Raw genomic sequence first — 20,184 nt, forward strand, 5'->3', positions numbered from 1 at the left:
AACATTTATTTTGCTCAGGAATCTGCATTTGGACTGGGTTTAGTGTGGATATCTCCCCTCAGCTCCTCTTGATGGCAGAGGAGGCTTGAAGCCTATAGCCTGCCCAGTGGCTGGTGCCCGATGTCTGTGGGCATGTCCGTTCCCCTCTGTGAGGGTCTCTCATGTAATCTCTGCATGGGATTGTTCAGTCTTCTTTGCAGCATGATGGTGGCTTCCGCAGAGTGAACTTCTCTTCCAAACGACCCTGGCAGACGTATTCTTTCTTCCCCCCCCTAGGCTTTGTAGCCATATGATATCCTTTCTACCTTAGTCTCCCCCGTGGGGGCAATCAAAAGCCCTCACCCAGATTTAAAAAGGAAAGAGCATTGCAGTCATGTAATAGAGCCTGTGGATGGGAGATTCATGGTGGGAGTCAAAGCAGCGCACAATCGGCCCCCCTGCTGAAGTACATGTAGAGTCAGTGAGAGGAGCTGAAACCACGGACCCCTATAAGCCTCAGCCACAGCCTTTGGAGAGGTTGGGGTCTGCTCTGTCCAAACCACGTGTATGAGAATGGAAGAGGGTTGTCTGTCCCAACAGTTACTCTTTTGTGAAGTGGGAATGAATACAAGGAAGCCAAATAGTATTCTCCCAGCACTGTCCAGATGACTATTTCATTTCGGATATCTTTATACCAAGCTAATAGATGCATTTAATTTGATTCCAATAAAAATATCATTTTTTTTCTTCCAGTGTTTCACAAGTTCTAGACAATTTCTAAAATATATGTGGAAAATAAACATGCTAGAATAGCTCTGAAAATTTTGACAAAAGAAAAAAAGACAGTAAGGGAGAGGGTAAGCCTTATCAGATATTAAAAACATTATATAAAACTTCTTTCCTGGTTCATGAGTAGACAGAAGCCCTTTAAACAGAATAGAAAACCTAGAAACTTTCCCAAGTACATAAAGATATGTAATTTATAATAAGGTAGCATTTCAAATCATTGGGAAAAAGATAGACTTTCTAATCAATGATATTGGAACAACTAGAAAATATTTTTTCTTTGTTTTATTTTCCAATCAGAGTTGACAAAGTCACTTTTAAAAGATATTAAGTTGGAGTCATATTTCATATAAACCACCAGAATGAAATGCAAATAGGTAAGACACTCACATATCCTATATAATAAAGAGCTAATATGCTAGTTAGACCGAACAGCAGAACAGCCATCCGGAGGACATTCTGGATGAAGCTGGGGTGGCATGGACCAAGCCCCTCGCATGAATTTCACGCTTCGGCCTCTAGTACAAAATAAAACCATACATGCACTGCGAATAAACATGGATGAATTTCTATATAAACTCAGAAGGGGGTAAAGCCTTTCTAGCAATGACTCTAAATACAAAAACTTTAAAAGAAGTGAATGATAAATACATTTTGATATGTAAAAAATAAGTTTTACAAGTCTCCACTTTCCTGACCATGGGAGCCTCCCTAATTTGAATTGGATTGTGCACAGGCAGGAGCTTTTGGTAATGAGAAGGACCATGTCCAATTGAATGGTGTTCAGAGGCAGATTCTAACTGCCATTAGCAAATACATTGTAAGATTGTCCTGCCATTTGATTCGGTACAATTGTTAATGGGTGAAAATGGGGTGCTCAATGGTGGAAGTGGGGGATGCCTTTCCCAACTGGGTGCTGGGGGTAGGGTTCTTAACGATAGCTTTAGAAAAGGAATTTTCTAAGACTTCAACAGGAGAATGAGTGAATTTTATTTGCATGGAGTTATATCCCTCAGTTGCAAAATTCTCATTTTCTTTAAACTGGACCTGGAAAAGGTGCAGCTGGGGATTCAGTAGAGCTAGAAGCAAAGCCAGTGCCCAGAGGTTGCATTCCATGGTGGAGTAAGTCCTGCAGAGCATCAGGCTGGTTGTAATCCATTAGTTCACTGAGTGTGGGCCATGTGGGCCAATGCAGGGGAGCAGGCCCTCTGCCACAAGAGAGCCAGGAGTGCAAGAGGGCAAGAGAGGGAACTCTTTTTTCCGGGAGCTTATGTAACTTAGATTTGGTGCCATTTCAGGGCCACGTCTATTCTGGCCAATGACCTGCTCTCAGGTGTGACTGACAAGTAAACACCTTTCCTATGGCATTCAGACTTACTGAGCATGCTTCTATTCTTTCTTTGTCCAGTCCCTTCCACCAGGATCTGTGGGGAACAGACCTGGAGAGTGTGAAACTGCAGCTTTCTGGCACAAATGTCATGCCTATATTATCAGGCCTTCCCTTTGCTTCGTTCCTGTCAATTAACAACTGGGATAATTATAACAGTATCACAGTGACATTCATGCCTGCTACGTTTACTGTGTTTTAAATTGTATTTTCCAATTACTGTCCACTTTCAATATTATTTTGTATTACTGTCAGGTGTAGAGCATAGTGATTAGAAAATCATACACTTTACAAATTGTTGCCCCCAATATTTCCAGTACCCACCTGGCACCACGCATAGTTATGACAATATTATTGACTGTATTCCCTGTGCTGTACTTTGCATCCTAGTCACTATTTTCTAACTACCAGTTTGTACTTATTAATCTTTTCACTTTTATTTGCCTGGTCCCCCTAACCCCTTCCCCTCTGGCAACCATCAGTCTGTTCTTTTTATTTATGAGTCTGTTTCAATTTTGTTTGCTCATTAACTTGTTCTTTAGATTCTACATATAAGTGAAATCATATGGTATTGGTCTTTCTCAGTCTGACTTATTTCCCTGAGTATAATATCCTCTAGGTCCATCCATGCTGTCACCAATTATATCTGCTACTTTTATGGCTCATGGAAATGAGGCTGCTGCCCTGCCTGCTCCTCACCTGCTGCCCTCTCCCCGAGGTGAAGAGGATGAGACAGTGAACAGTTTGGGGGCTGCACGTCTAGAAATGAAAGAAATAAATTCATTTCCAAAGCCCACATGATGCTGTTCTAGAGACCCAAATGATACAATTCAAACAGAGTGTAATGAGCAATAAAAATAAAACACAAATACAGGACACTGGGCTGGCTGTGAGGGTGGAGCTGGCTCTGCCCAGTGAGAGATGGGGCCAGGTGTTCTGCAGACACCCTGCCGCCCTGTCCTCCAGGGCCCTGCATGGGGCCAACACAGTCCTGGTCCTCCAGTCACCCTGTGCCAGACATAAGCTGGGTGGCAACTCAGTGACCAGGCCCTGCTGGAACCTGGGCACTCTGGGTGTCCTAGGTGGGAGGGATATGCAGAAGTGGGAGCTCAGACCAGTGTGGTCTGTGGGGCGCAGGGTTGGTGGACTCTGAGGATGCTCAGTGGTCAGCAGGGATGAGAAATAGGGGCAGCCAGGAGACTGGAGGCCAAGCTAAGCCCTGAGTTCAGAGGAGGGCAGAAAAGGGCAGGGAGAGAAATTCAGCCCAGGAGGGAATGAGGAGCTTCTCAGGACTTCCCTCCCTCTTCCACCTCTGTCTCTCCTCACCAGCCCCCAGACCCCAACCCTGCCACTCCCTGGTTGCTGGAGAACAATGTCCTGCTCAGGAGAGCCCTCCTCTCCCCTGTGGGGTGGGGCCTCCTGAGCTGCAGCCCAGGCTGTGCCTGCTTGGTGCCCAGCACCCATGTGCTAGTCCTTTCCTCTCAGCTCATAACACAGAGGAAGAAGTAAGACCTTCACACTGAGCCCAGGACCTGAGAGATTCATGTTTTCTCTTAATGGTGCTGGCCCTTCAGGTGCAGGTGTGGCCAAGAAGGACCTGGTAACAGCTTTGCATGGGGTTTGGGAGCGGGGAAGGGGGGGGGGGGGTAAGAGGAGGAAGTAGAACAGAGAAAAACTACTGCTATTGGCCTTCTGAGCAGAGCTGGTGCCTGTGAATGAGGGTCATAGAATAAACAAAATACCCAGCTCTTCCCATCAGCTAAGAGACATTTATTTGGTTTCTGGCTCCACCTCCCTCCCTGCAGTGCGGTCCTGGATTAGCTCCAGAGAAGATGGTCTGATTCCTGCAGTTGGAGGCTTTCCATGGTTTTCTTTATCCAGGGAAGGAAACTGGCGACTTTGGTGAAGACTCGTGGCGGTGTCCCATCATCGCTTCCATAGGAGACAATGCCCTGGATCCCATTTCTACACAGGAGAGGCCCCCCGGAGTCCCCCTGTGGACAGAGAGAGGGAAAGACTGAGCCAGTTCTCCTGGCCCTGCCCTCCTTGCCATCCCAAGCCCCTCTCGGAGAAGGCTGCCTTGCATGGTGTTCACTTGGGAGATAAGCAGGCAGGCAGGTTCCCATGGGCCCCTCAGCCTGGACATTGTCACTGCTTCACTTCACCCCCGGTGGTGGCTCCCTCTGCTCCCCCAGGTCCCTGATCCTCTGGCTATGAAGGTGCTGCAGGACTGTGGCTGCAGCTACTGTGTAAGGACCCGAGAGCAGGCAGGTGGGCTGACACCACTAACCAGCCCTGAGGAACCACCAGGTGTAACTTCTGCACACCCAGGGAATAGTGATCTCACTGCATTGCCCCAGCTTGGGCCACAGTGTTACACATCCCCCTCCCCAGGGCAGGGCTACAGACTAGGGATATCCACACCGTGTTTGGAGTGACCAGGGGCCCTTGTAGGCCCTTGGAGACCCTATTCCTCCCTGCTCTGGCGGCTCCCCTTTTTTCTTTCTGGGGAGAAAGATTACAACCTAGAGGGTGAAGGAGTCCACCTCCCTGCCTGGGTCCCAGGTCCTACTTTCTACCCAAACACCCTTCTCCCCAGAACCAAGCCAGGCAGATGTTCAGTATCACCTGAAAGGAAGTCTTATTTTCTCTTGGGTTCCCCACACACAGTTGAATGTTCTCATTGTAACGGTTAAAGCGCCTTTTACACTTCAAATCTGCCTGCAGGGTCAGCTCTACCTCCTGCAGAGTGTCTGAGCCAGGGCCCCTCCGTGTGACCTCTCCCCAGCCCGCCACAGTGCAGTTATCTCCTGGCCTCGGCAGGTCCTTGCCCCTGGGCGGTGGGAGGGGCTTCACAGCATCAGTTTGCTCGATGTTTCTCTCCAGCTGGTGGGGAAGAGGCAAGGGAACCCAGGTCAGCCAGTGGTCTCTGAGCCTGGACCCTGAGGGACACTTGAGTCACTAGGACTGGTCAGGTCGCCAGAATGGGAGGAAAGGACGGGACGGTTCACAGTGAGAGGAGATACAATGAGATCCCAAAACTGCAAGAGCAGCAGGTTTCCTCACCTGCAGTAACATGATGTCATAGGTGCCTTTCCTCTTATTAAACTTTGGGTGCGGGATGGCTCTTTTCACCAGGATATCCTGTTGGGTCTTCTCCTTCTCTTTGATGTTATGGGCCCCGAGGATGACACTGATTGACCTGCACAGAGAGCAGATTGGGTGAATGGTGGGGACATAGAGTCACAGGAGATTTAGCTCAGGAGCTGTGAAGGGCAGGTCATAGCTGGGGCAGGGCAGGGCTGCAGACTGGGGAAATCAAGGCAACAGGGGGAAGGGGCCGAGTGATTCTACTTCTCAATGACACTGAGGTTAGGGAGCTGGGAGCTTTCTGGCCCTCAGGAAATGCCATGAATTGCTTGCATTTTCATTTTGACCCTAATGCATGTGTTCATGGTCCACCGCTGCTTTATTTGCCGAGTGTGGTCCTCCTCTTCCTGTGTTACTTGTTGTCACCTCTGACCCTCTGAGCCCAGAGATTACTTGTCCTATTTCCCAGCCTCTCATTGCTCCATCATGATCCCTGATGGCTTCTCTGATGAGGTCTCATGGGCTTGAGTTATTACGAGCCTGGGGAGCTGCCCTGGGCTGCAGCTCCCGGGATGGAGGAGAGGGTCCTTGTAGGGGTCTCAGGAGGTGTAGCCTGGCTGCGGCCCCTTACCTTCCTTTGCAGTGAGCAGCTGTCAGAACATAGTTCTTTTGCACAAGGACACCGCCACACATGTACTCCTTCTTATTTTTAATGCGAAGATAGGCCATGTAGGGGCGGGAGTGGGGCCTGGCTTCATGTCCCCCGATGATCTCCCCTGAAGGAAAAGTGTGTTGCACTTGTGTGTTCCCACTGAGTCCACCAGGCAGGCACTGGCTTGATGACTCAGGCACATGGGCACTTGGGAGGCTGGACTGGCCTGGAGTTGCAGGGGGTGGGGAGGGCCCTCAACTTTCTCATCTGGAGAGGGAATAGCAAAGGGGTGGGCCTGTGACTTTGCCTGACACATAGTTGCAGGTGAGAATACAGGTCTTAGGGACAGAGAAGCCTGGAGGCTTCTGATAGTTCCTCTCCTGACTTCGCTTGGTGTTGGGTGAGCTTCTGAGGCCCTTGTGGTGCTGTGACGTCCAGGATAGTGCACTTTGCAGTGTCTAGGACTTAAGGGATCTAGATGCTGATACATGAGGAGTTCCCGGTAAGTGTTTGTTAGCTGCCTGGAAGGGTTGGCGCCCAATGGGCCTCTGGAATTGGGTCGGTAATGCCAGTGGTGTGGGATTCTGGAAAGCAGAGAAGTTTGGGGCTGCCAACTTCACTGGCTCATCCTTTAAGGAGAGGACCTGCTAAAGGCCTGGGAAGAAAAGCAGAGCTGGAGAAAGGGACTGAGGGACCTTGAGATGGAGCAGAGGAAACAGCAGTCTTCTGGGGACAGTGACCCCACCAACTGTGGGGTCTGCCGAGCTCTGGGCTTCTCTCCTAAGCAGACCCTGAGGACAGCCCCTGTCTCATCACAGACATGGAAGCCAGGACTGCTCTGCCCTCTGCAGTTTCCCAGCCTCTGCCATGCACTTCTAGGAAGTTCCACTCTCCACTTGGCACAGGTAGGGCCTGGGGAGGGCATTGTGCCCCCCGGCTTTTCTTGAGAATAGGCTTCTGTCCTGTCATTTCTGCTTGTAGCTCATCCAGCATCATGTGTGTGGGTCTGAGATGGGATGGGAGCTGAGGTTCAGAACATTGCTGTTGGAGAGCTGGGTCAGGGATGTGCAGAAGGGCCAGGAGGTCTGTGCTAATGTGGGATGGGTTGGGCCTGTGAGGGTGGGGATGGTCACTCACCTGCCTCAGCCGAGGGGAGTGGGAAAAAGGCCAGCAGGAGCATGAGCAGGGGTGGCTGCATCTTCCCAGGAAGACTGCTCAGGTCAGAGCTGCTGGTGTTTCTCTGTGCTCTGTTCGCACGCCCAGAAGAGGCAGGAAGTGTCGGTGGGCTCTGTTACCTGAGTCCCCCTCTGGTTTTGTAGAGCTTCATCCCAGGAGGCTTTCTATGAAGCATCTCTGCCCCCACAACTCCTGCCTGATGATGGTCTCTGTGTGGTTGTGTAAACAGTATGCAGTGACCACATCAGTACCCACAGCTGATGACTCAGAGCAGACCTTAAGCAGACTCCAGCCCTGAGCAGGAACCCAAGGTTACAAGATGGGTGGGGGGGGGGGGCCTATGGAATGTGGTATGGACCAACAGAGGTACTGGAGCCCAGAAACCTGAGTCCCCAGTGAGAGAACCCCCAGTGCCTCATTTCCATGCTACTGAGTCCATCAGGGTAATTTCTTTTGCATGTGTCTGTTTAGGTCCTTCTCTGTCCTATGGACAAACATAGTGGAGATGTGTCTCCTGTTTTTAGAGCAGTGATTTTCAACGTTTTACTTCTTCATTGCACATAAACTACTAAAATTCTGTGGCACACTAAAAAATATTTTTTTGTATATCTCACAAAAAATAGCTATACTTTTGATGGTTTTGCAAAAAGAAAAAAGTAATTAACTACCCTTTTTGCTCCAAAGTGACTTAAAAAATCAGGTGCCTATACTTCTATATAAGAACTTCTGGTACCAAGAATTAAACAATCAGACACAACTATATTATGCACCATGACCAATAAAATGCAATTCTATTATATGACCTATTTATTTATGGTTCCACAGAGGGCATTCACACCAGATGACTATTGTTGTTTTGGCTGTTGTCATTTTTTAAAATATAATTTTTATTGATTTCAAAAAGGAAAGAAGACAGAGAGAGAAATGAAACATTAATGATGAGAGAATCCTTGATTGGCTGCCTCCTGCATGCTCCACACTAGGGATCAAGCCCAATACCTGTGTATGTGCCCAGACCGGGAATTGAACAGTGACCTCTGGGTTCATAGGTCTACGCTCAGTCACTGAGCCACAACAGCCGGGCTGTTGTAATTTTTAAATTTGATGATCTCAGGGAAAACAGGTTAGTGCTCCTGACCAAATAGTCTGGTATTGCATGTTTTAAAAGTTCTTGTGGGACATTAGTTGAAAATTGCTGCTTTAGAGAAAGGTGGCCATCTGGTGGGGGAGATAGAAACATCAGAGAGCAGAGTACTGAGTGGGGAGGGCTATGGTAGAGTGATGCAAGGGGAGGAACAGAGCATCACCACCATCTACTAAACAGACATAGCAACCCATTCATCATCACAGTTTCCTGCCGAGGGGTTTCATTTACAAATGCTCCATCTGTCTTGTCAACGTTTTAAACAAAAGTACTGTCCTTGATATGTAGTGGCCTAGAGGCCTAGAGCAGTGGTTCTTAACCTTCTGGCCCTTTAAATACCGTTCCTCATGTTGTGACCCAACTATAAAATTATTTTCGTTGCTACTTCATAACTGTAATGTTGCTACTGTTATGAATATTAATGTAAACATCTGATATGCAGGATGGTCTTAGGCGATCCCTGTGAAAGGGTTGTTCGACCGCCAAAGGGGTCGCGACCCACAGGTTGAGAACCGCTGGCTTAGTGTAAGGAATCATTATTGCCCTTGCAGTTGAACCCACTGATTGACCAAAGTGTAGGTCATCCTTACTTTGGGTTGGCAGTGGTCAGTCCCACCCAAACCACTGGAACTAGGAGTGGAAAGGGCTATTTCCTCAAAGGAAGTTCAGGTTACTAAATTGTCGATATCGAATGAAGTGAGAAAGCGTGCTTGTCAACCAAAGGGCAATAATTGTCCTTTCAGTATCCTCTGTGCTCTGTGCAGAGCCACACTTCTGCTAGAGCAGGCTTGGCACACAATAGGCTCACACTTGCTAAGCAAATTATGCTAATGAGCTCACTACACTGTGAAGGACCATTGCTTCTAAACAGCCTTGGCCCAATTCTATTCAAAGGTTGACTAAGTATCTCTGAGTGGTTAGAGTTTGGTAATTAAAATGTCCACCTTTATGTTTTTTATATTTTACAATTTTTCTATGAGGAACATTATGTATCAAAATATATAACTTCAGTGTAAACGTCTTCCTTGTCATAGCACATACACTCCAAACCTCTATGTTTTTTGAATTCAGCCTGCCTCATACAGACATTTACAAAATAAAGAACCTTTCTGATGACAGTGGTAAATATGCTCATTAAGGAAAGTTGGCCTTGCGTCCTGCAGGGAGCACAGGTGTCTATTAAGGCATCAGCCTCTGGTCATGTCCTTGTTTCTTCTTTTGTCCAGCTCCCGTTTTGGCATTTTTCTGCTGAGACTAAATCTTCTGCTTCTACTGTCTCAGACCTTAGTTGACACACCTGCAACTGCTTTTTACAAAACTGTTGATCAGCAAAACCAAAGGGGCTACAGGATCACTCATTTTTATGCTGTGGCCTTTTGGGCTTCATGCAAAGACTGTTCTGTGTAAATGGGCAGTTGACTCTAATTTGGAAATATGAAAATCAGTCCATTCTTGTCATAAAATTTATTTTACAATTATAATTATACTAGAGGCTCGATGCACAAAATTTGTGCAAGGGGCTTGGCCCTCACAGCCCTGGTTTCGTCTGGAAAGTCGTTGGGCTGTCTGGTCTAATTAGCATATTATGCTTTTGTTATCATAGATTGATGTTCATATAATATAAAATGACTAATTATATAAAGCAGTACTTTGAAATAAAAAACAAAAAAGGTTTGGAAAGTAAAAAAGAAAAATGTCACTCATTTGCCCAACCCCATCTCCCCCATACAGTGTTACCATAAGACGTGCATTTTAAGTACTTGGGATCATACTATATATAAATTGTTATATTTATGTTGTATATACAATACCACTTTCTTATATCTCAACTTAACCCTATGATGTAAGAATTTGCCCCATGTTCTTAAAAATCTATTATTCAATTCCACTGTAGCTTCTGTTTCCTATTATTAAAAATTTTAACATGCCATTAATTTTTAAAGTTATTGGAAAATTTTAAAAACAATTTAATCATAGAGAAAATAATTAAAATAACCTTATTTCAGATTGTTCATTGATAATCATCTTTACTGTATTGATGTATGAACTAACACATTTTACTCTCATGTATATCTGCATTTTATAAAACTAAAAGAGGATTATGTTAAATATAATATTATGTTTATTAAATATTGAGGTGAACTTTGCATAACATAAAATTAACTATTTGAAAGTGTACAATTCAGTGGAACCAATTTAAATGTGCAACATACCTCTCTCTAGTTTCAAAGCTTTCTCATGACCCCAGCAGAACATTTTATTTATACCCATTAAGTTGTGTGTACCCACAAATTAATTGGTACTTAATTACTTTCCATTCTCCCTCTACCAGCAACACCCCACCCTGACCTCTGGCAATGACTGGTCTTATTCCTGTCTCTGATGGATTTGCATATTCTGGATATTTCATATGAAAGGAATCATGTAATATGTGAGCTGTTGTGTTTGGCTTCTTTCACTTAGCATGATGACTTTGAGGTTCATCCAAGTTGTAGCATATATCAGTATTATTTTATGGCTAAATAATATTCCGTGTGTGTGTGTGTGTGTGTGTGTGTGTGTGTATCTCAATTTATCCCTTTATCTTCGATATTTGGATTGTTACCACCTTGTGCCTGTAGTGATTAATGCTGCTAAAAATATTTGTGTAAGCCATAACCGGTTTGGCTCAGCGGATGGAGCGTTGGCCTGCGGATTGAAAGGTCCCAGGTTTAATTCCAGTCAAGGGCATGTACCTTGGTTGTGGGCACATCCCCTGTGGGGGGTGTGCAGGAGGCAGCTGATCGATGTTTCTCTCTCATCGATGTTTCTAACTCTCTATCCTCTCCCTTCCTCTCTGTAAAGGATCAATAAAATATATTTTAAAAATACTTGTGTAAAAACTTCAGTGTTGAGGATATGTTTTCATTTCTCTTAGCTATATACCTAGGAGTAGAATTGCTGGGTGATATGGTAATCCTAGGTTTAAGTATTTGAGGAATCACTAAACTGTTTATTGCAATGGTTACACCATTTTACATTCCCACCAACAACATATAAATACTTTCATTTCTTCACTTCCTGCCAACACTGGTTATTATTTATTATTATTTATTATAGCCATCTTAGTGGGAATGGAATGGTATCTCATTATAGTTTGGGTTTACATATTTTTAATAACTAATGAGGTTTAGCATCTTCCATGTGTTTGCTGGGCATCTGTGTGTCTCCTTTGGACCTTTCTCACTATCCTCATTTCTGCCTCCCTAACAATTTGGGTTGATTTTTCAAGAATTGGTCTGGGATCTTGAACATAGCCGCCTTGACATGCTATGCTGATTAGGCTGAAAATGAAAGGGCAGCCTTTTCTTTTAACTTCAATGGCTAGCAAATGACCAAGGCCATGTAGGAAAGTTCTCTCAAGTCCAGAAGTAGAAATATGAAATAAGTGAGGGGAAATCTTACTGAGGTGGCAGATATGTGGAAAGAGTATGAAACAGGAACTTTCCTAAGAGAGAACCCCATCTGGGGAAAGCCCCCCTGGAGAGATTAAATTTCTTTCTAAATGTGACCAAAGTTGAATCAAACTAAGAGATAGTGAATTTCATCTGTGACTTGTAATTTTAAGAATCTGTGTCTAAGTATAAATTAATAATAAACATACCTGGAAAATAAGATATAATTAGTCAGATAAATATGATATGATTACTATAAATTAGGAAATAATAACTAACATCTTCACGCTAGATAATATTTATTGAACTCTGACCATAGATCCTAACTGCAACCTTTGAGTTAGCTATTGATATTTCTTACATTTTACAAATGAGAAATGTAAGGCCCTGAGAAGGTAGGGGGCTTGCTCTATATCACTCAGCTCACAAGAGGGGGACGGAACAGTGCAGGGATGTAGTTTCATATTCTGTGATCTTATCCACAGCTCTACAAACATCATCATTTATTATATTGTCCCAGGAGTCTGGGGGAAAATTAAAGAGGTGTTGAAGAATAAAAGTTGTGTCTATATGTCTAATCTGGGACTCTTGTTCTCTTAGAAGAGGAAGGTATCTCAGTGGCAACCATATCGTGATGGAAAAGTTCATTTGGATCATGTACTCCCTTTGCTCTTATCCTTTCCCTGATGTTCTTCCCCAACATGCATCAGAATGCCATGCCTGGCCCATGATGGGCAGTCAATCACCTTGGGCCTTAGCCTCCCACCAAATCACATCTAGTGCTTATTGCAAGTGGGCAGGGCCATTCCTTGTAGGCAATGACAATGGCACAATGAAATGACCTTCCCACACTCACACATGGCATTTGAGGCTCCTGCTATAAACCCATTTCCCTGAGCCTGATCATTCTCAAGTTATGCTACAATTAGAACCTACAGGTAGAATGGGCCAGAACTTGGCTGATCTGATCTGTCCATGAGACTCCACTGTGTTGTTGAGAAGAGATTCCTCCCTCAGTTAGGGTTAGCTCTACAATTCTATTAGGAGGGTGGGATGGCAGTCAGAGTTTCTGGAGTGTTTACATGACATCAGAAACAGTTTTGAGGGAGAGACCAGTCAGTGAAAGAGAACCTAGGTTATGTGTTGGAGTGGAGAAGATTGTGCTTCCATCTGGACTCTGTAGTAGTAAGGATGGGGAGAAAGGGCAGGGATGGGGAGAGAAAGACGTCTACAGGACAGACGCACATCTATGAGATTTCTAGACTTTTGGCATCTACTAGAACACTCTAATTTTTCCTATGGCCCACCCAGCAACAAAGAGCAAGGTTGGAATGTTGGGTTGGGGATAATTCAGTAAAACTCTGGAGTGAGCGAATGTCTGGGATCATGAGTAGAGAGGACTACAGAGAAAAGAGGAGGAGAAGTGAGCTTGGGTGAAGACAGTGTGCTCATCCTCACCAAACTGGAGTAAGTATAACAATAGAGAGCCCCCCCCCCCCACCCTCAAATCAATTGGTGCTGACTGTTTTCCTGGGTGGGAGAGAGTTGGAATGGAGCCCTGTTCTGAGTTGTGATGTTGCCTTTTATGTGACCTTGGATTGCAACACCTACCCCCTCCAACCCCATGCCCCACCTGAGGACCTTTATCTCCCCAGGAACTTTGCCCAGCAAGGCCATTTCCTTTCCCCAAAGCATTTAGTTCCCTCAAGGCCTGAAGGTCATACCTCACCCTTCTGGAGTGAATGGATTCTTTGTCTTCCCATCTCACTCAGGGTGTGCACTTTCTTACCATGTCTATATGTTTGGTTTGGGCTAGGTAAGAGGGATGCTACTGAGTCATTTACCAGAACCTGTAATATATGACTGAAAAACCGGTGGGTCTTTCTCTCTATTTCTCAGTTCAGGGCAGATGTAACGAAGTGTCATGTTTGGAAAATCTAATTCACACATAGGATGCTTGTGTCACATCCCCATCTGTCCCCAAATCTTAGTATGACATCTCCTAGTTGTAGATATTTCCCTGCTGTTAAGTTCCTCTGTTTCTGACCAAATACCAGGAAGCAACACTGGAGCCTTAAATGAACAAAGCAGAAGATCTGGAGCATCCCAGCCTGCCCTTCAGAGTCTGCCCAGAACTCAGTTATTGCTGGGCTTCTGAGAGCCGTGTACCAGTGGAACTGTGGCAGGAGGATTTTCTATGCTAGAAATAAAGTAGGAGGAAGAAATAATAAGAGGCAGCAGAAGGTAATGAAGAATGTAAACATACAACAGAGAGTTTTAATAAAGGAAAGATTATTGGAAAAGGCTAATAAAATTGACAAATGTCTGGAGAATATAATCAAGGAAAAAAGAGAGAAGGTGCAAATATTTATTATGAGGAACTAATAAGGGGATATTTTTTATAACTACTGTAGGCCATTAAAAGCTAAGTCAAGAATTTTATAAAAAACTTACACTAATACATTTAAAATGTAGTCAGAACAGAACATCGCTAACACCTACACAGGAAAAAATTGCAAACTTAGGTAACACTTGAACCATCAATGAAATTGCATCAGCATTCAATCATTTTCCACATAGAGAACCGACCTTGATGGCTTTCTTGTTAATTTCTACTGAAATTCAAGGAAGGAAAACTTTTCAGCTACAACATCTTGCAGAAAAGAGAAAAAGAAGGAATACTATATCATCTTATAAGGCTGGTGTAACCTTGATACAAACAACAGAATAAGAAAGGAGATTTATAGCCCAATCTTATCACAATTTATAATCACAAACCGCCTACACAAAGTATCAACTGTCAAAATTAGCTCATCAATATATAAAAAGTTAATACAATATGAGCAACTAAGGATGTAGATATCATTTGACCTTAGAAAGGCCAAGTAACATAATTTGCTACACAAATTGGAGGAAAAATATTGTTATCTCAATAAGAAAAATATAAGAGAGAAAACTTAATAAACATTTGATAAAAGTCAACATTCACTGGGGGGATAAGGACACATATGTAATACCTTAAACAATAAAGAAAAAAAATTCAACATTCACACATAACAAACATAACCTTTTGGCAGATCAAAAGGGCAAGAAATTTCCTTAATATAATACACATTATCTATATAGCCCTGGCAGGGTTGTTCAGTTGGGTAGAGTGTTGACTCATACATCAGAGTGTGTTTCATTCCTGGTCAGAACCCAAACGTAGGTTGGGGGTTCCATCTTCCCAAAAAATCACAGAAGCAACTGATAGATGTTTCTCTCTCTACCCTTCCGCCCCCCACCCTTCATCTCTCTAAAACCATTAACATATTCTCAGGTGAGGATTTTTTTTTTTTTAAAAAAAGACTGCATAAGCTACAAAAATGATTTAATGAAGCCCTCATCTAGAAAGAAAACCAAGGTTTCCATGTTTTCCAGGAGAAAGTTAGAAAGCCCTTCTCTCCAGGTGCCTTACACACTAAGTGTGTGATACAGAGTCTCCTCCCAGCTCTCCTCCTTGGGAGGCTTGTGTTTGGAAATGATCCGAAATGGGATCCTTTCAGGGATGTCTACACCAATGAAAGGGGGAGATGATGAGGAGTAGATCTGAGAGGGAACCCAGGGCTGGGCAGAGATGGAGAGGGTTTGTAGGTCTATGGGCACTTTTCTACCTTTAATCCCAGGTCCCTGGACAAGGTACTCTAACTCTGCTGTCTGCCTCTGTGTTTGGGGCCCCAGGGTTCTCTTGTCCAGGGGAGAGCATCAGGGCACAGAGGCCAGGCTGCAGTTTCGCTCTGATAGGCACTCCTGCAAATTACTCTTCCATGGCGGGTCCAGGTGCGAGAGAGGTTGTTGTGATGACCCCTCACTGAGCTGGATGGTGAAAAATATTTGTTTTCTTCCCCATGTTTTGGGCAACCAGAATCAGAATTTTATGGGGCCAGTATGGAGGTAGCAGTTTGGGCTCAAAGGGTCTATTTATTTTTTAAGAAAAACTGAAAAAGAAGATGCTATTCTAGGATGTACCTGCTGATAATTTCTTCTTGGTCCTCTCACTAGGTAAAGCTTGTTCCATTATCCTTACTGTGCAGAGTATTCCCTCCTGGCCACCTCTGGATATTTCTACCCCACGTTTAACCAAGTTTATGATGCCCTTTCTTCTTGCTTTTTACAATGAGTTTCTGAGGGACTGACTTTCACCCTATCTCTTTCCTCCAGGTCACCCCTCCAAGCTCTCCCCCCCAACTTTTTTTGTTTTGTTAATCCTCACCCGAGGATATTTTTTCATTGATTTTCAGAGAGAGTGGAAGGGAAGGAGGGAGGAAGTGTGTGTGTGTGTGTGTGTGTGTGTGTGTGTGTGTGTGAGAGAGAGAGAGAGAGAGAGAGAGAGAGAGAGAGAGAGAGAGAAGAGAAATATTGATGTTAGAGAGACACATTGATTGGATGCCTCCTGCACCCATGCTGACAAGAAATGGGGATTGAACCAGCAACTCAAATACTGTCCTTACCTGCTCTTGACTGGGAATTGAACCCATGACCCTTTGGTGCAGTGCAGACACACTAACCACTTAGCACACAGGTCAGGGCTACATGTCCCTTTTTTAAAGTCCTCACCCAAGGATATAGTTAGTGATTTGAGGGAGAAAGAGGAATGAGGAGGGAAGGAGGGAGAGAAAAACAGATGGGGAGGGAGAGAGAGAGAGAGAGAGAGAGAGAGAGAGAGAGAGAGAGAGAGAGAAGAATGTGAAAGGAAAACATCGATCGACTGCCTCCCATACATGCCCCTACTGGGGATTGAACCAGCAACTTACTTATGTCCCCTGACCAGAAATCCAACCCACAAACATTTTGGTGTACCAAGCGACACTCCAATCAACTGAGCCACCTGCCGGGGCTCCACATCCCTTTTTATGACTAAACAAGTTGGGCTGCTTCTTTCTCTCTCTCTCTCCTATTCTAGTTGCCCTTTCATTGGCTTTCTGGGGGGTAAGATGATAGCAGCCAAATAGCTATGATTTCCCACAATCCCACAGCTAAAATCCAGCCAGTCCCCAAACATTCCTATATCTGAACATCCATGAAATTCTGGATTTCCCATTTCCCAGATCCTATATAAGATTAGCTTTTGCTGGGTTCAGAGACACTCTCCTTCACAAGTACAACTCTCCCCTACTTAGCAAGCAATACATTCAGATTTTAGTCTCAGGCACAGAATGCTCTCCCTTTCCTGTGACTCTCCTTCCCTTTCCTGTGACACTCCTCACAATCCCTCTGGATAAGTCCTATAAGCTGAATGACCAAGCTTGCTGAGCAACTTGCCTTGTCTCTTAGCAACTTGCTGTGCAGTAGTGGCTAGCTGTGGTAATATCACTATCTTGTGCACTGCATCCGACCCTGATCCATTCTCTGTCCTCCCTGTCACTGCCTGGGCTTGCACCTCCTAAATAAATGGTTGCCACTGTTATCCTTGCTTCAGGCTCTGTTTCTCTAGGGGTCAGAACAAACCAGAACAGGGAAGTAGGATTTGGGATATTTTCTCCTTGTATCTCAGGCTGGAAGTCATGCTCAGAGAGTCTTCTCAGAAATTACAACAAGATACTCCCGCACCCCTGGATATCGTTTCATTGAAATATTTTCTTCTCATAGTATCCCCTCCTGGCAATGTTTGGATATTTCTCCCCTCGGTTTAACCAAGGATTATGATGCCCTTTCTTCTTGCTTTTTACAATGAGTTTCTGGGGGACTGACCAGGAATTTCACCTAAATACTTTCTGTTGGTAAAGCTGGCATGGCAGCCTTATAAGGAGCAATCTGAGATTCTCTGCCCCACTGAGGGTAGGAGGCTTATCCTGTGCTTCAAAAGGCAAAGCATTTCATGGGGGAAAAAGGGATGTGCACGTGGCAGATACTTTAGTAACAAAGGAAGAGCTGGGGCTCAGCCCTACACAGTCCCCAGGAAAAACTGTTGGCCTCAGAAAAGGTGGTATTTTTCCCTCACTCTTCCACATACGTCATTCGTCATTCTTCCTGTTTTACAGTTGTGTGGTGATAGAACCAGATAGTGACACAGCCAAAGAAGAATTGGGGACAATGTGCACACAGAGCTTCATTTAATGCTGTCAGGGAATGATGGGGATGATAAGACATAGTGCAAAATAGAGAAAGTGTGGCCTTTAGGGCAAGGATGAACGTGGAGGTATAAGGAGAGGCATAGTGAGATGTACTAGCTCTTAAATTCCTTAGTAGATAGGAGACTGTTGAAGAATCAAACATAGAAAAGAAATGGCTTTTCAAGAGCTTCTTGGGATCCCCAGGGAATGGGGTTTGGAGGAATTTTTTAGAACTGATCATTGTCACCAAGTGCATTTTTGTCAATCCAACAAAAAGCTTTATCTCTTCCTTTTTCTGTCTCTGTATCTCATTTCTGGACTTTGATCTCATCCTCTTTGCCATTTAAAAATTACTTTTAGGTGCTGTTATATGTAGCCCCCTTCCTGCATATCACTACCTTCCCCCCCCCATTAAGTAACCTTTCTAGGAACATGACATTCTAAAAGTGGACAACAAATTAGGATTTCCAGTGTTGCCTTTTCATATGAAGAATGAATTTCATCTTTAGGAATCTCACTAGAGCCAGTGATGGCGAACCTTTTGAGCTCGGTGTGTCAGCATTTTGAAAAACCCTAACTTAACTCTGGTGCCGTGTCACATATAGAAATTTTTTGATATTTGCAACCATAGTAAAACAAAGACTTATAGTTTTGATATTTATTTTGTATATTTAAATGCCATTTAACAAAGAAAAATCAACCAAAAAAATGAGTTCGCATATCATAGGTTCGCCATCACTGCACTAGACTCTCTCTAGGATTTGCATTTAGTTTTCAGTCATTAAAGAAAATTATAGTGAACTACATACCTGATGCTGCACACCGATATTATCATCTGACATCTCACCTTGAACCCAAACTGCAGCCAGACTGAGAGGAGAAGGGTGCACATGATGTACCTAGGGAACCTGGGATAGGTGAACAATGGGAGCACTAGGGGTGGGTCCAATGTGATAACCCTGTGCCATGGCTTCCTGATGGGAAGTAGACATTCCACCTTGACTTAGTCATAGTATAACCTTGACAGTCCTTTCATTGCCTTAAATTGAATAAAAATAAAATAGTCTGTCATAGAAAAAGGAAGGGAAATGCTTGGGGGAATGAGTTAAAGCTGAGAACTCATTTTGATTAGTCAATAACCGCAGCCTTGCAATTAACTGCTGTCACCACAAACCAACTTTCCGTGGTTCACTGTTTCTCAAGAGCAGTTGACTCTTTAGTCATTTAGCCACGTGAGAACCTCACTGAGAGATGACGGTGCCCCTGAGATTAAAGTCAGAAATGTTATTTTCTGCAAATTCTGAGACTGTTCATTGTTTGAACTGACATGAAGGAGCCAAATCGTAGGAACACTAGAGAGTCTGCCAGGGAAGGATTTTTACATAACACAGATGGAGATGGAAAGTCCATGCTTGGGCAATAGTTTCATTCAGAAAGGATGTGTTAAGCACTTTCTCTGTGTGTGGCATTCTACCAAATAAATGGTGAGCAATAACAGATTTAGTTTCTAATCTTGAGGAGTGAGACATACATTAGCCAAATAAACACACAGGCATGATTATGAATGGTATCACGTGTACTGTAGGAAAAAATTATGAGAGAATGCGACCAGTTAGCCTGACCTTTTATAGGGTTGGGGAAGACTTTTCTGAAGAGGCAACACTTCCAACACATCATGCAAACATACAGTTGAAGATGGAAATGTTTCCTGATATGTTCAGGAATTTACCTCATGGTAATTACACACCTGGAGGTTCTGGAGTTCCTGAGCATTATGAGAAATAATGAGAAATTTTGCCAACAATTAGTTTTTTTTCTACTTTTCAGAAAATATGTAGAATTCCAAGACAATAGGCAGAAATTAGTAGTTTGGAGTCTTTGAAAATTTAAAGTGTCTATTTAACCAAAGGCCTCATAACAGTGATACAAAGAACTTGGATTGGTAGATTATATTTACAATAACCTGCTGAAAAATTGGCATCTAAAATATATAAAGAAGTCTTTGAAAACCTTAAGGAAAATAAATCAAATGTAAATGTACAAGGAATGTGGCAGACATTCTCAGAAGAGCAATCTCAAATGACTAATAAGTATCTGGAAGTATAAAGGACCTGACCAGTAGTTAGGGAAGTGGTAATAAAAAGCTCTATAATTTACCAGTTCACATCAAGTAGACTGACAAAAATTATTAAGTTTTACAATACTAAGCATTGTTGGGAAGTATTAATTGGAACAAAAACTTTGTCAAGCAATTGAACAATACCAAAGACAACTGAAGGCAGGTATATTCTATAACATGGCCATAACATTTTAAGGATATACCCAACCAACATTTCTGTACAAGTAAACACAGAAGCATGATAAAGAATGCTCACTAGAATTTGTTTTTATTATAAAAAAATTGGGAATTACCTAAATTTCCTGAGAATGGATAAATTGTGTTA

General features: G+C 43.7%; 1 protein-coding gene across 1 annotated transcript; it reads right to left on the reverse strand.

Moving 5' to 3' along the window:
- Positions 1–3,969: 3,969 nt before the first annotated feature.
- On the reverse strand, positions 3,970–18,632 carry LOC308533046 (granzyme B-like; the record flags this gene model as incomplete). Its single annotated transcript, XM_081110784.1, has 6 exons — positions 3,970–4,146; positions 4,781–5,038; positions 5,219–5,354; positions 5,874–6,018; positions 7,032–7,141; positions 18,550–18,632. 6 exons carry the CDS (start codon positions 18,630–18,632, stop codon positions 3,970–3,972), a joined length of 909 nt encoding a protein of 302 aa, XP_080966910.1.
- Between the last annotated feature and the right edge of the window lie 1,552 nt (positions 18,633–20,184).

The sequence above is a fragment of the Myotis nattereri genome (assembly GCF_964212035.1).
Source record: "Myotis nattereri genome assembly, chromosome: 1".
NCBI classification, from domain to species: domain Eukaryota; kingdom Metazoa; phylum Chordata; class Mammalia; order Chiroptera; family Vespertilionidae; genus Myotis; species Myotis nattereri.